Below are 13,090 nucleotides of genomic sequence, written 5' to 3' on the forward strand. Positions count from 1 at the left end.
TTTGACTTCTTAAGGCAAGACAATACAGACAAGAAACTTTGGCTATTTGGCTTTTCATAACGTTGTTTCAGATAAGTGGAAAGGAAACATCCAATATACATTTATTTTATCGCACTTTATCTATTTTATAGTCTGAAATAAGATTTTTGAGTCAAAATGAGTCAGGAATCTCCAATTTAGCAACACAAAACATTACGACTTTATTCCAATTTATATTCTGAAGGGTTTTACTGAGGGGTTTGCCTGATTTTATACATCATTTTATGAGTGAATTTTTGTTCTGACAATGTTGACAGAAAAAATATTTCTGACATATTTTCTGATTTAAGAAGTAATGAATAGAGATATCCAAAATGTACATGTATCGACTCTAATTTCAACTAAATGAGATCTGGCTTTACCCAATGTTTAGATTTCTGTTCTGGAAATGTATGAAAATTAGTGCTTATTTAATTAGATAATGCCTCATTTGCATAATTAAACAACATTTCAGAACTTGAAATACACATTATTTAAGTATGTTAGGGCTGTCACTAACGGTTATTTTGGTAATCGAGTAATTAATCGATTTTGATGATTAATCGAATAATCTGACATTTAATCTGATGATCTGAGCAAACAATAGCCTTTAAAATGACTTAAAATACATATATAATAACAATGAGGCAATACCTTTTGGTTCAAATTAAATATAAAAAGCAAGCCAAAATCATCTGGTTTTATAGAACAACACTGTTCAAATACACAATATAATATACATAATATAAACAATCAACTTATGTATTATGTATTATAACAAACCCATGCAGAGGGCGCCAACGGCCTGGTTTTGTTATTGTCCCACTTTACAGCAGATCAAACAATTATGATTATTTAATTATTTAACTTATAAATGTATATATATATTATATAAGATATTTTAAAATATCTTCAAGCGGTTTCCCTCTTGGAAAACAAAGTTTTCAGAAAGTTTTGTTTGACCTGGTTGTGTATATGCAGTTTCTGGTTCTCTCGCTGGCACTGCCCCAGCGCCTGTCTCTCTGCTTCCAGCGCTTGAGCCAAATGTGCGTTTTCCAAACACTTCTGTGAATACTGCTCAGACAAAACCTCCAGCTCGCGATGGATAGACTGCAACTCCTCTCTACATGGACACAATGTAAATCAAACTTCCAAACATCAAAACTTCCATTCGCTTGGTTAAAAGCATCAATGAATATATGTGAATCTTCTTAGGGACAACGATAAACGTGATTGGGTGAGGGTTTGGTGTCTTACTCATACTGTCTGTGCAGCTCCTGGATGTCTGCGCTCACACCACTCATCTGCGACCGTTGCGTTTTCTCCAGTTCTTCGCGATGAGCATTTTTCATGGCCTCAATCGCTGCACACAAAACAATCTACTGTGATGCTTCAACTCAGTGACTTAACTCATGCAGATGCCAGATAAATATCAACATTTTAATATCACATTACTATAATAAAAAGTGTGATTAATCTGATATTTACAACATGAATTAACTATAACATTATCAGGCAGCTCTACACCGATCAGGCATAACATTATGATTATTGTGTTGGTCCCCCTTTTGCTACCAAAACAGCCCTGACACGTCGAGGCATGGACTCCACTAGACCCCTGAAGGTCTGCTGTGGTATCTGCAGTTTTGGAGATGCTCTGACCCAGTCCTCTAGCCATCACAATTTGGCCCTTGTCAAACTCACTCAAATCCTCACGCTTGCCCATTTTTCCTGCTTCTAACACATCAACTCTGAGGACAAAATGTTCACTTGCTGCCTAATATATCCCACCCACTAACAGGGGCCATGATGAAGAGATCATCAGTGTTATTCACTTCACCTGTCATAATGTTAAGCCTGATCGGTGTATATAATGCTACATTAAACATTACATTAAAAGACTTTTCACACTGACAGCAATTTTCAGCATCAAAGCAAACTGTAAGCAATTAATTGTCAATTAATTTTTTTTAAATTTATTACCAGCAATAGTGGCATTTGTTTCCTCCTCCAACAGTCGTTCTTTCTCCTCCAGAAGTTGCCGGATCTCCCGCTGATGCTGTCTCTGGATGTCCTCGATCACCTTCTGATGAGTCTCCTCCATTGCTGTAAATCCACGCTCACATGTCGCCTGAGATCCACAAACAACATCAGATCACAAACACAAACAAACACCAAACACAATCTCTCTATCATAGCAGGCTCTCTACTAGGGCTGGGTATCTATTGTCTTTATGGCTTGATGGTGGATAAAAAGTCTATATAATTTACTCAGCAAAGCCTATTTCTCATGTATTTGGCTGAGTCTTTGAAGAATTTTGTAATGCATAAGGCATACATTAAAATGATCATGAACTGCACATTTTACTATTACAGCTCTCAAGGTTAACTAATCGTGAAAAGTGTTTATTATAGCATTATATATAGTTTTTAGACTAATGAGAAAGTTTTGAGTTCTGAAACTTAGACGTTTTTATAGTACAATGACCTCTTATATGTCAAAAGATCAAGGGAATTTTGAGTTCTCAGTTCATGACCCCTTTAAATGATCAGTCTTGGGATTTTAAGATACAATATAATCTAATTATGCAAATGAATAACTTAATCAGAAAACCAATCTTTACCCAGCCCTACTCTCTACAGATCTATGGCAACTCTAACACTTCTCAAACAGAGACTACTAAAGGGTTGAGTGGCATCAAAGGGGATGGCTGAACTCATCATGTTCATCATTTAAACATTTGCTCATGAGATGAGAGATGACAGATAGCACAGGAGTGAAGCAAATCAGCATGACTGATAGGGGTTAGCTACAGCAAATTCATGCAATCAAGCTCTCACACTAACACAGTAGACAACAATGCTAACACAGCAAAAACACAAGGTATTTTGAACAGAGGAAGTCCTAAGGGAGCACAGTAAAAGTAAAGAGTAATTTGTGATAGGTCAATCAAGGTCATTGTGTGTGCTCAAGACTCCCAGTGCTGCTAATGTGCACTACAGCATAGAAAAAAAAGGGGAAAGCATCATGGTTATGAGGCTACAGGGTTGCAGTGGTCATCCCAGCTTTATTTCCAAAAACCCAACAGGCCATAAAAGACCCTGATATATATAATACATACTTCTTAATACAGAACTTTCTTAAACTTCTATAAACAAATACAATAAGCAATATTCCCAAAATGATTATCCTCTAAAACCGCTGCAACCCAAATTAGCAGCAACAGCCTAAAAACATGGCGCCATGGCAGTAAATGGGTGTGACATTATATTTGAAAGGTGAAAGGTTAAACCTTGAGGCTGTCCAAGTCTCGCTGGTACTTCTCCCTCAGGCTGGTCAGATCTCCATCCAGCGGTTTCTGTTCTAGCTCCTCTCTCATGCTGCTCAACTGCATTTCCAGCTCCCGGACTCGGAGCAGGGACTCTGAATCCCTGCACGTTACTTGATCAGATCCGTCCCCTTCCTCCATGGGACATGCGTCGACCTCAGCTTTGTTCTCCACTCTCTCGCTCATCTCCTCCAATGAGCAGATGGTCTGACTGTAGCATTCTTGTAGCTTGTGGAGCTCCTCCCTGTTGGCGTGTTCTAGTTTCTGGACCTTACCCTGAAATTCCTGCTCAAGTCTTCGGATGTGCTCTTTGTGCCTCAACTCGGCATCTTCCATTTCTAGCAGCAAGGTCTCCAGCCTGTGTTGGTTGTTTGCGGCACGCTCCATTAAGTCAAGCTCTCTGGTTATCTGCTCCTGCTCAGCCCTTCCCATCTCTTCCGCATGCCTGCTCTTCAGCTCCTCTTTCTCCTTGAGAAACGCCTCTTCAAGCTGGGTTAGGTTCTGCCGTTGCTCCTGCAGCTCCCTGAGCTTATAGGATAGTTCCCCTCGTAGCATGTCATTCTCCTCCTGCAAGGAACTTACAGTGCCAGTGAAGCTCAGATGCTCTTTCTCCACGCAGCTCTGGTAGTGCCTTTGGATGGCTGCAACACTCTCAGCGTGTTCCTGGACGAGCACTGCCATGTTGCGGCTAGTCTCCTGGCAAAGAGAAAGTTCCCTCGTGTGACCTGCTCGCAACCTACAAGCAACATATGCAACCTGCACCTGCATCAAGGCCTCGCGCATACAAACCGAGCTGGAGTCGCTACGCCATGAGCTCATTTGGATGGCATTCGCAAGTCCGGAGAGTGAATTTGTTTCCCCTTCCTCGCAGACCCTCTCAATTTCCTGAGAGAGATTGCGGAGGGCTTTTGAATGCTTCTTGAGCTCGGCAATGAGATTTTCCCAGCCCGTTTGCAGATGTGATTCTGATTCTGTTCTCTGGGATAGCGTGCCAAGTGCTAAGTGTCTATGGACAATCTCTGCCGCTAAACTTTGAGCTTCCTCCATCTCAATCTGCTCCATGTAGGGAGCAAGTTCAGGAGGAGTGACATCAGCGAGATGAGCAGTATTGCTTTGGGCCATGCTCTCAATGTGAGCATACTTTGATGCACTAACAGCATCTTTCAGAGCCATGTCCCTTTGTTTCAAGGTTTCATTTGCTTGGACCAAGTCTTTTTGAAGCTCATCAAATTTTTCCTGAAAATTCATTGTTAGATTTTGAAGTGAATAGGCAAGCTCGGCACTAATGCAGGCATTCTTGATGACATCCTGGGAAAAAGCACTATTTGCTAGTTTACCCATCTCAAGCTTGTCCACCTCTGCCACGAACATAGTCTCCAGCATAAGTTTTCTTGTAAGCACATCAGCATAAACAATTGAGAGATAGCCATTGCAGTCCTTCTTGATGTTTTCAGCATCCTTGTGAATGGAGTTTAGGGCCGACATAATATCAGAGTTCAGGTCCTGCAGAGAGAACCCCATCTTCTCCAGAACTTCAGCCTCAAAAGATAATGTTCTGGCAAACCGTTTTATATTTTCCTTCATTGATTGCACATCTGGTGCATCAAAGATCTGGCACGACTCATAGAATGTGCTGCCCTTCCTCAGGTACGTGGTGGCACAAACCAGCCGTTTCTCTACTTCTGCAAGGGTACAAATGAGAGATTCAGTCGAACTGGTCTCTTTCTGATTGCTGAGAATTTCTCTGACTTTTTCTGTGCAAGACTCTACCAGCGCCAATGCCTTCTCATATTCATCAGTGTCCTGCTCACCAAAAGTCTTGAGGGATTTCAGACTGGATTCATCCATTGGTAATTCATCACAGGTTTTAGTCGTGACGTCCTCCATGGTCGCTCTGGTGCTCAGGTGTTCCTGCAACGCTGAAAGATCAGGCTGGTCTCGTATCTTCTCAGTGAGGTGTCTGAGCTTCTCCTCTGTGGCCAATAGTTTGGTTTCCAAAGCATTTATGATAGAGATGAACTTCTCTGGATCTCTGCACTGCTGAAATGAGCTGTCACTGACTACACTGATATCTTGGGTCAGGCTCAGGTCATGCGTGTGGTCTAGGCTCAGATCTTGCGTCAGATCCAAAGACGTGTTCTCCATTTGAAATCTGTCTGCTCCCTGGGACCGGTGATAGGAATGGCACTGGATGGTGGAAAAGCGAATCCTCTGCCGCTTTACCAAGGACATTTCCGTCTCTGAGCTGCTTCTTGAAAGCATAAGTTGGGAGGGAATTGAAGATGAAGAAACATCATGTTTCATCTCTTTCAAACCCTCAAGCATGTCTTCCTGTGAGCGGCAACGCCGTATTCTGAGATCTGCATATCCAAGTCGCAGGGCATTGAGGTTTTCCTCCAGCTCAGCAATTCGATCCTCTGCAACCACCAGTTTTGCCTGCAGCTCCTGTTCTGCTCTTCGGGACTCTACCAGTCCTGGATAGTCATGCTTCATTTTAGAAAGAAGCTCCTCTTTTTGCTGCAAGCAAACTTCTGTTTCTTCTAGACTACTGCCTAAGGCAGCCATCTTTATGAGGGCCTCGCTCAAGTCCTGCTCCTTCTGTCTGATTAGTTGCTCATACATTTCCTTTGTCTGCTTCACCTCCTCTTCCTTCTCTCGTAGCACATGACTTATCCTAGCAAATTCTTCTGAGACACGCTCATACGAGCTCTCAAGGGAATGATAGTCTGTTTCCACCGTTGTTAAACATGCCTGTTGCTTTCCAACCTCTCGGTCGGCCTCAGAAATCTGATTGAGGAGTTCCTGACAGCGGCAATTAAGCTGATCACGTTCCTCCTCCAGCCTCCTCACACTCTCCCGCAGTATTTCCACCATATCTGTCTGTGCCTCCAACTCCTGCTGAAGACGATGCACTTCCTCACGGAGTCCCATAATTTGCAACCCACCACTCCCTCTCAGCAGCGCCTCCACCTGTTCTTGTGCCTCTTGCAGTTGTTCTTCTATTTCACGCCTCCTCTCTTCGGATTCTGCCAACCTCCATGTCAACCCCTGTCGCTCCCGCTCATGTTTCTCCTCCAGGCTCCGCTGTTCTTTTCTCTCCCGCTCATCTCGCATAGTCTGAGATTCTTCAATGGAAATCAGACGCCCAGTGGCCTCAGAGAGTCTCTCCTGTAACCTCTGCACCTCTCTGTGCTGGTCTCTCTGCAAAGCTTGCTGCTGTTCAAGCTGTCTCAACTCCTGGTTCTTCTCTAGCAAACTGGCTTCAACTTGACGTAGACGTTCCTCGCTCTCTCGCAGTTGTGACCGCAACGTCATCTCATTTCTGACCCATTCTTCCTCACGTTCTTGACAGCGAACCCGTTCAATTTTCAGTTCGCTGCGCATACGTGCCACAGCCTGCTCGCTCACTACAATCTCCGCCATGGCAGTCGTTAGCTTTTCCTCCAAGGCCTCGATCTCTGCCTCATGGTGTCCTATAATATCTTTCGCTTCGCTGTAGCTACGCCTCAAGCTGCTAACTTGTTGATTTGACTTATCGTGCTTCCGTCGCTGGGAATCCAGCTCGGACTTTAGATCCTGGTTCAGTTTGCTGAGGCGCTGCCATGGTGCTCGGTGAACAGAGGAAGACGCGGCATCAGACGAAGGCTTTGCAGCGGTCGTGTCACTCTTTAAGAGATTAAGAGGAAAGTACAATTAGTAACAGGAAGTCTTCTCTTTCATAGCCACATACATGATGCTCAACATCTTCTAGGCTGTGGCTGGGATCCCAGGAACGTTTGGAGTTCAATTTCCGAAGTTACATACTTACTCAAGCTTTCCACTGTGCTTTTTCAAGATAACATCAAAGATGGAGAAAATGGTGCTCAACAATGAGGGAAAAATGTGAACAACACAAAAAGGGAAATAAATGATCTAAAGAGGCTGTGGAACTACAGAATGAAACTATGAAATGCAACTGGGTCTTTGTGAATAATATAAATGGCATTGTACAGAGGAAACCGACGAAGGAAGAAACAAATGGAGTAACACTACACCAAATTATAAAACATCAACTAAAGGAAAATGAAGAACAGAGGAATGATAACACCACCATGCAAATTATGCAAAGGATGACAAGAGATGAAAGAGATAACAACAAACCACAGGTAGAAAAGCACAGCTGAAAGCTTGTCAAATGTTTACATTTGTTATCTTCAGGAAACTTGTGGTTTGGTTACAAGAATTTTAACCAAAACCCAGTCAGAGCCCAGGGAAAGAAAGACATTGCAGATCAGTTAGTACCACTCATGCTGAGAGTTTCATTAACACCCCAAAATTATATTAGTATTGAAAGAGCCACAAAAACTACAGAAGATTTTGATTTCTGTATCTTTTCTGGCTAGGCTCAGTTCTGTTTGGGTACCTGTAGTACGTATCCTTCCCGGGCATTCAGCTCTCTCCCACGCGCATCCTGAAGTTGCTCCTGTAAGACACTGTTCTGCTGCTGGAGTCTGGTTAGCTCCCTTTGTGCCTGACCCAACTTCAGAGGAAAGCAATCAGATTTGAATGAGGAAATTACACAAATATTCAGAACCGAAAAATCCGAAGAAGATAAGTAGTCGTCACATGCACATACTCATCATTTTATGATGGAAAATTAGGCAAGAAATAAATGCTGATGGTTCTTACCTCCTTTTCCAATATGTTGGTCATCTCTTGTGGAGGGACTCTTTCTCCAATAGGTACATTTGAGATGTTAGGGGAGCTGCCAGCGATCGGTATCTGCTTTTCCTCTCTGAGGGGCGTTGTTTCTACCTGATGCCACCTCTGCTCAATTTCCACTTGGACATCAGAGTTTCTGGGGGCCGCTCGGTGACCATCAACCTCCTGCGTGTCTCTAGGTTGGTCCACATCCATTCTCCCCTGTTCCTGTGGCACTTTATGGGGGAGCTTTGACGAGAGCTCAGTCATCGCATTGACTGCACTTGCTGTTGGTGCGTTCTGATGGTGGTGCACACATTCCTGCACCACTTCTTCTTCATCTCTCTGTGGCAACTTGTCAGTATGGCTGGTGGTAGTGATGGAGGACGAGGTCTGATGAGAGGAGGTGCTAGAAATGGGAGAGGATGCTGCAGAGGAGGTGGAGGAGGAAGAAGATGAGATAATGATTGAAGTGTCTGCCCTCTTCATTGAGGGTTGTCTGCTCTCGTGTTCTTGTCCTGGGCGAAACTCGGACCAGTCAAAGGTTTTAGAGCGTCCCTCTCGCTTGTTGACCCGACTCTTTTGCTCGGGAGGCGGCGCAGAATCTGTGATGTCCTCATGTGACTTTTTAGCTTCAACCACAGAGCTGTTCGAGAGTTGCGTAGAGTTAGGAGGGGGTTGGATGAAGGTTTGCTCCCCATTTGATCTGGTTCGCTCTTCTGGAAGGGAACTGTGATAAGAGAAGATACTGAATCAATACACTGAGTATTTTTAATTATTAAAATTATAAAAATGGCCACTCTCTTAATATTTGTTTTATCACAAAGAACTGTTGCATATGGCATTGTGAGTCAATCTAAATGATTACCAAAGACACACAGAATTATTCCTTAAAGGGTTAGTTCACCCAAAAATGAAAATTCTGTCATTAATTACTTACCCTCATGTCGTTCGACACCCGTAAGACCTCCGTTCATCTTCAGAACACAAATTAAGATATTTTAGTTGAAATCTGATGGCTCTGAAAGGCCTCCATTGGCACAATGGCACTTTACACTCTCAAGACCCATAAAAGGTACTAAAGACGTTGTTACAAAGTCCATCTCACTACAGTGGTTCTAAAATAACTTTATGAATCGGCGAGAATAGTTTTTGTGCGCAAAAACCCCCTAAATAACGACTTATATAGTGATGACGATTTCAAAAAACGGCCTCATGAAGCTTCGAAGCGTTATGAATCAGTGAGTCGAATCAGCAGTTTAGATCGCCAAATTTCAGCAGTTTGGCGGTTTGACATGCGATCCGAATCATGATTCGACTCCCTGATTCATAACGCTTCGAAGCTTCATGAGGTTCATAAAGTTATTGTAGAACCACTGTAGTGAGATGGACTTTGTAACGACATCTTTAGTCCCTTTTAAGGGTCTTGAGAGTGAACCGTGCCATTGTGCCAATGGAGGCCTTTCAGAGCCATCAGATTTCAACTAAAATATCTTCATTTGTGTTACGGGTGTCGAACGACATGAGGGTTAGTAATTAATGACAGAATTTTCATTTTTGGGTGAACTAACCCTTTAATTGTGGACGTAACTATACCAATATGAAAATGTGTTGTGAAACATGCACAGTGTTAACAAAGAGAAATGTGCTACAGCTGTCTAAAAACACACACCAAAACCACTGAAGACAGGATGGTTTGATTAATGGTTAGTAGGATGAGGAAAACCATCTGGTCACTGCATGGCATTCAAGCACATCAGTAAACACTCATGTGTGTCTGTGAACGGCTGCACGCCGCAGGGCGCGTTCTAAAAGTGGGCACTGATGCAATGCTATTTTTTCATCTCCTTCAAAGAATGAGGTGGTGTAACATCACAACAAAAGATGTGAGCATAAAATGTGCTGTCCAGGCCAAACTAACTACCTGCCATCCTGTTTACCAAACTGTGAATAGATGAAACTTCAAATTCTGAATGTGTTTAAATATGCCTGTAAATATATATATGTATATATATATAAATAAATTACATTTAATGCATTTAATTAATTCTTTTAAGAAAAAAAAATATATATAAAAAATGCCTCAACAGTCTTTTATCATTTGTGGATATTTTTTAACTTGTTCTGCTAAAATAAGATAACAGATCATTGAATTCTCCATATGACAGCTTTGGAAAATGTCCCATATGGGTTAGATTTATAATTAAATTAGCAGTTTAGGTCGTTACCAATTCTTTACTGATACATGAAAGTTCAGTTGCATGTCTACATAATTTCTAATTGCCTTCAGAAATGACACAGAACAAAACCATTTCCTAACTAGGCATGAAATAATAGGCTTTTTATAATGTGTCTTTATATGTTTGCTTGTTTTTTAAGTGGCCTGTCCACAATGAAAAGGTTTAATATAGGTCTAGTGTGAAGCTGACAAAATGTCCTTCGGTCAGACAGGATTTCACACGTATCATGTTGCGTCTGGTTAGCATGTGGTGTGAAACAGCTGGAATTTCAAATGAGGTAAATTGTGTTAAGTGCATTATATAAATATAATACTCAAAATCTCAAACTAAAAGTTCAAACAAAATACTAACACCACGAGGATAAATAATCTGGCCGCACACACACACACGCACACACACAGCCGTGATGTCACACAATACAAAATAACTAAGCATACATTTTTCAAGGGTTTTCTATTTCATTTATCTCCATTCTGTTTGTGCAGGAGAGGCTGATTTTTAACACGCTATTAAAAATGAAATTAATTGTACTAAATAAACATGTTTAATCAACAGCCCCATTATAAACAGAGCGAACAGGCAAACAACACAGGAGAAAGGGAACAGGAATTACTGACATAACAGATAGAAGCCAGAACATCATGAAAGCACATCGCTACACTCAGCTGACACAACACCAGCCACAAATACACACACAGGTTAGAAGAAGAACAGGAAATGCCAACCTGGGCATAAGAACTGAAAGTTTCAGAGACACATTTTTCCTGTGGTCAGATGAACGGAGCAGAAAAAAAACACAAGAAAGTAAATTATACAGGTAAGTTAGGAACAGAAGAAAAAATAAAAATAAATAAAAGTTGGCATCCTTCCTAAGAAGAGTCAATGTGCTCAAATGCCTAAGCATGTACTGTTTATATAAGGGTGTGGATGTTTAAAGGTAAAGTTTCTGCATCATAGCTGCACCAAACAGAGCATGTCTGCCGAACATTACTTTACGGCCCAGGTGAATAGACTGAAAAAACAACTGTTGCCACTAGAGGTGCAGAAATGACACACTTCACCTTTATTGCATAGATGAATATACATTTCTTTCCTATTTAAATTACAGAGGGAAGTCTAATTTGTAAATGTTTGATTTGATGTTCTCTCCTTTTTCAAACTAAACATGATGTGAAAGCTCACCGTGTGACATCAGGAGCGACGGTGGGCCGCATGTTCTTCAGAATGGCTTGAATCCAGTTTCTCCGTATCCCAGAGGTCATGGCAGACAGTGTGAACGCCCCTTCCTTACTCTGAGAGGAAGACAAGGACAGGAATAATGAGTCGATTGATCAGACGCAAGACAGCTGATCTAAAAGAGATAATTTCTGTTCGCTTCTGATATTGCTGTTCAATTTGACTATAAGAATATACTAGCCTGGATGCCAGCCAAACTTAGCCCCGCCCACAACATTCGCCCAAACATTTCTCCTGCGTCCTATTCTACCATTATCCAGAATAGCAGCACAGCAGAGCAGCGCCCTCTACTGTTCATGCGTGAATTTGTTTTTTTTTTTTACCTCCGCCTGAGGCTTATTATTTCAATATTGGTATGAAGAGGTCTTTACCTTTACACAAAAATATAACTTTTTTGTTATAAAAAAAAAAACAAGCCCAGCCCAGGTGAGAAAAAGTAACGCAAAAGTAACATAACACATAACTTTTCTTAAAAAGTAACTAAGTAACTCAATTAGTTACTTTTTAAAGCTACACTGTGTGATATTTTCCCCCATCTAGTGGTGAAAAGCTATATGACCATCCAGTGAATTTTAGTTTCTGTTCCTCTCAATTCCGATTTCGTTTGAACTCCTACGGTGGCCGATTTAGTCCAAGATTAACATGGCTTCCAGTTCGACCTCGTCCACATTCGACACGGTGCCATCGAGTGTTAAAACGCGAAAGGCGAAGCTTGAATTCACGGGTATGTCCCTCTTTGGCTAATGTACTTTCAAGATGGAGGGGCAACATGGCGACCGGCATTCAAACCCCTCACCCGTATGTATTTTCAATAGCATATTATAAACTTACGAGAATGCTTTATTACTTAAAAAAGAAGTAAATATACATTAATGAGCACATATATTTTTGAAAGAACTACGTGTTTTTAGCTAAGAATATACTAAAAAAGTTACACAGTGTAGCTTTAAGGGAGTAACGCAATATTGTAATGCATTACTTTTCAAAGTAACTTTCCCCAACACTGGCCATGGCTGTGGGAACCTTGCACAAAAGAAATGACTGAAAGCATGTCACAGCCCGGCATCTTTCTCTCAGCAACAAGATTACACCACAGGAAATGGTCCAATCACATACTGCAATAAAAGTTCACGATATACAGCTCAAGTGAAAACTTGACGGATCAGACGGCGAGAGGAGATTCAGATGGGAGTTTAGTATTACGTTAGTTTATCCGTGGCATTCTCTATCCCAGGCTTAAAGATAGCAGGCTGAAGTTATATTTACAGTTGTTATTCATTTCTTGACACTGACGCCCCGCTGTTCGTCTGTACACAGAGACGGCCAACGCTTTCTGCTATATCTGACATCTCTAAAATAACTTTAAAAACAGCGCCAGGGAACCTACAGTTATTCGCCACCTAGACGAACAACACAATATCAAGTACATCTCAGCAGCTTTATTAATAAAACACAGCATCGTGTAAAGCAAACATTGACTTTCTGCATCCACCAGATGAAATTGCTTGTTTGCTATTTTGTCATCTTAAGATTGAATTGCATCGAATTAGTGTTGCTTAAATTTTAAATGCTGACAACTTTGATATT

At 41.5% G+C, this 13,090-nt stretch overlaps 1 protein-coding gene across 6 annotated transcripts in view; it reads right to left on the reverse strand.

Moving 5' to 3' along the window:
• LOC307119795 (myosin phosphatase Rho interacting protein) overlaps window positions 1-13,090 on the reverse strand; it is an 80,266-nt gene that overhangs the window by 10,486 nt on the left and 56,690 nt on the right. For 5 of the 6 annotated variants that reach the window (XM_079806334.1, XM_079806335.1, XM_079806330.1 and 2 more), the window contains 8 exons: window positions 11,450-11,559; window positions 10,993-11,031; window positions 8,016-8,757; window positions 7,750-7,866; window positions 3,312-7,013; window positions 2,002-2,149; window positions 1,276-1,381; window positions 982-1,141 (listed from right to left, as the gene is read on the reverse strand). In XM_079806334.1, coding sequence (XP_079662460.1) covers window positions 982-1,141; window positions 1,276-1,381; window positions 2,002-2,149; window positions 3,312-7,013; window positions 7,750-7,866; window positions 8,016-8,757; window positions 10,993-11,031; window positions 11,450-11,559 — 5,124 coding nt within the window. The remainder of the gene's footprint in view (window positions 1-981; window positions 1,142-1,275; window positions 1,382-2,001; window positions 2,150-3,311; window positions 7,014-7,749; window positions 7,867-8,015; window positions 8,758-10,992; window positions 11,032-11,449; window positions 11,560-13,090) is intronic. The other variant, XM_079806333.1, reaches the window with a different exon arrangement.

This window comes from Gobio gobio (assembly GCF_949357685.1).
Source record: "Gobio gobio genome assembly, chromosome: 23".
Classification (NCBI taxonomy): Eukaryota; Metazoa; Chordata; class Actinopteri; order Cypriniformes; family Gobionidae; genus Gobio; species Gobio gobio.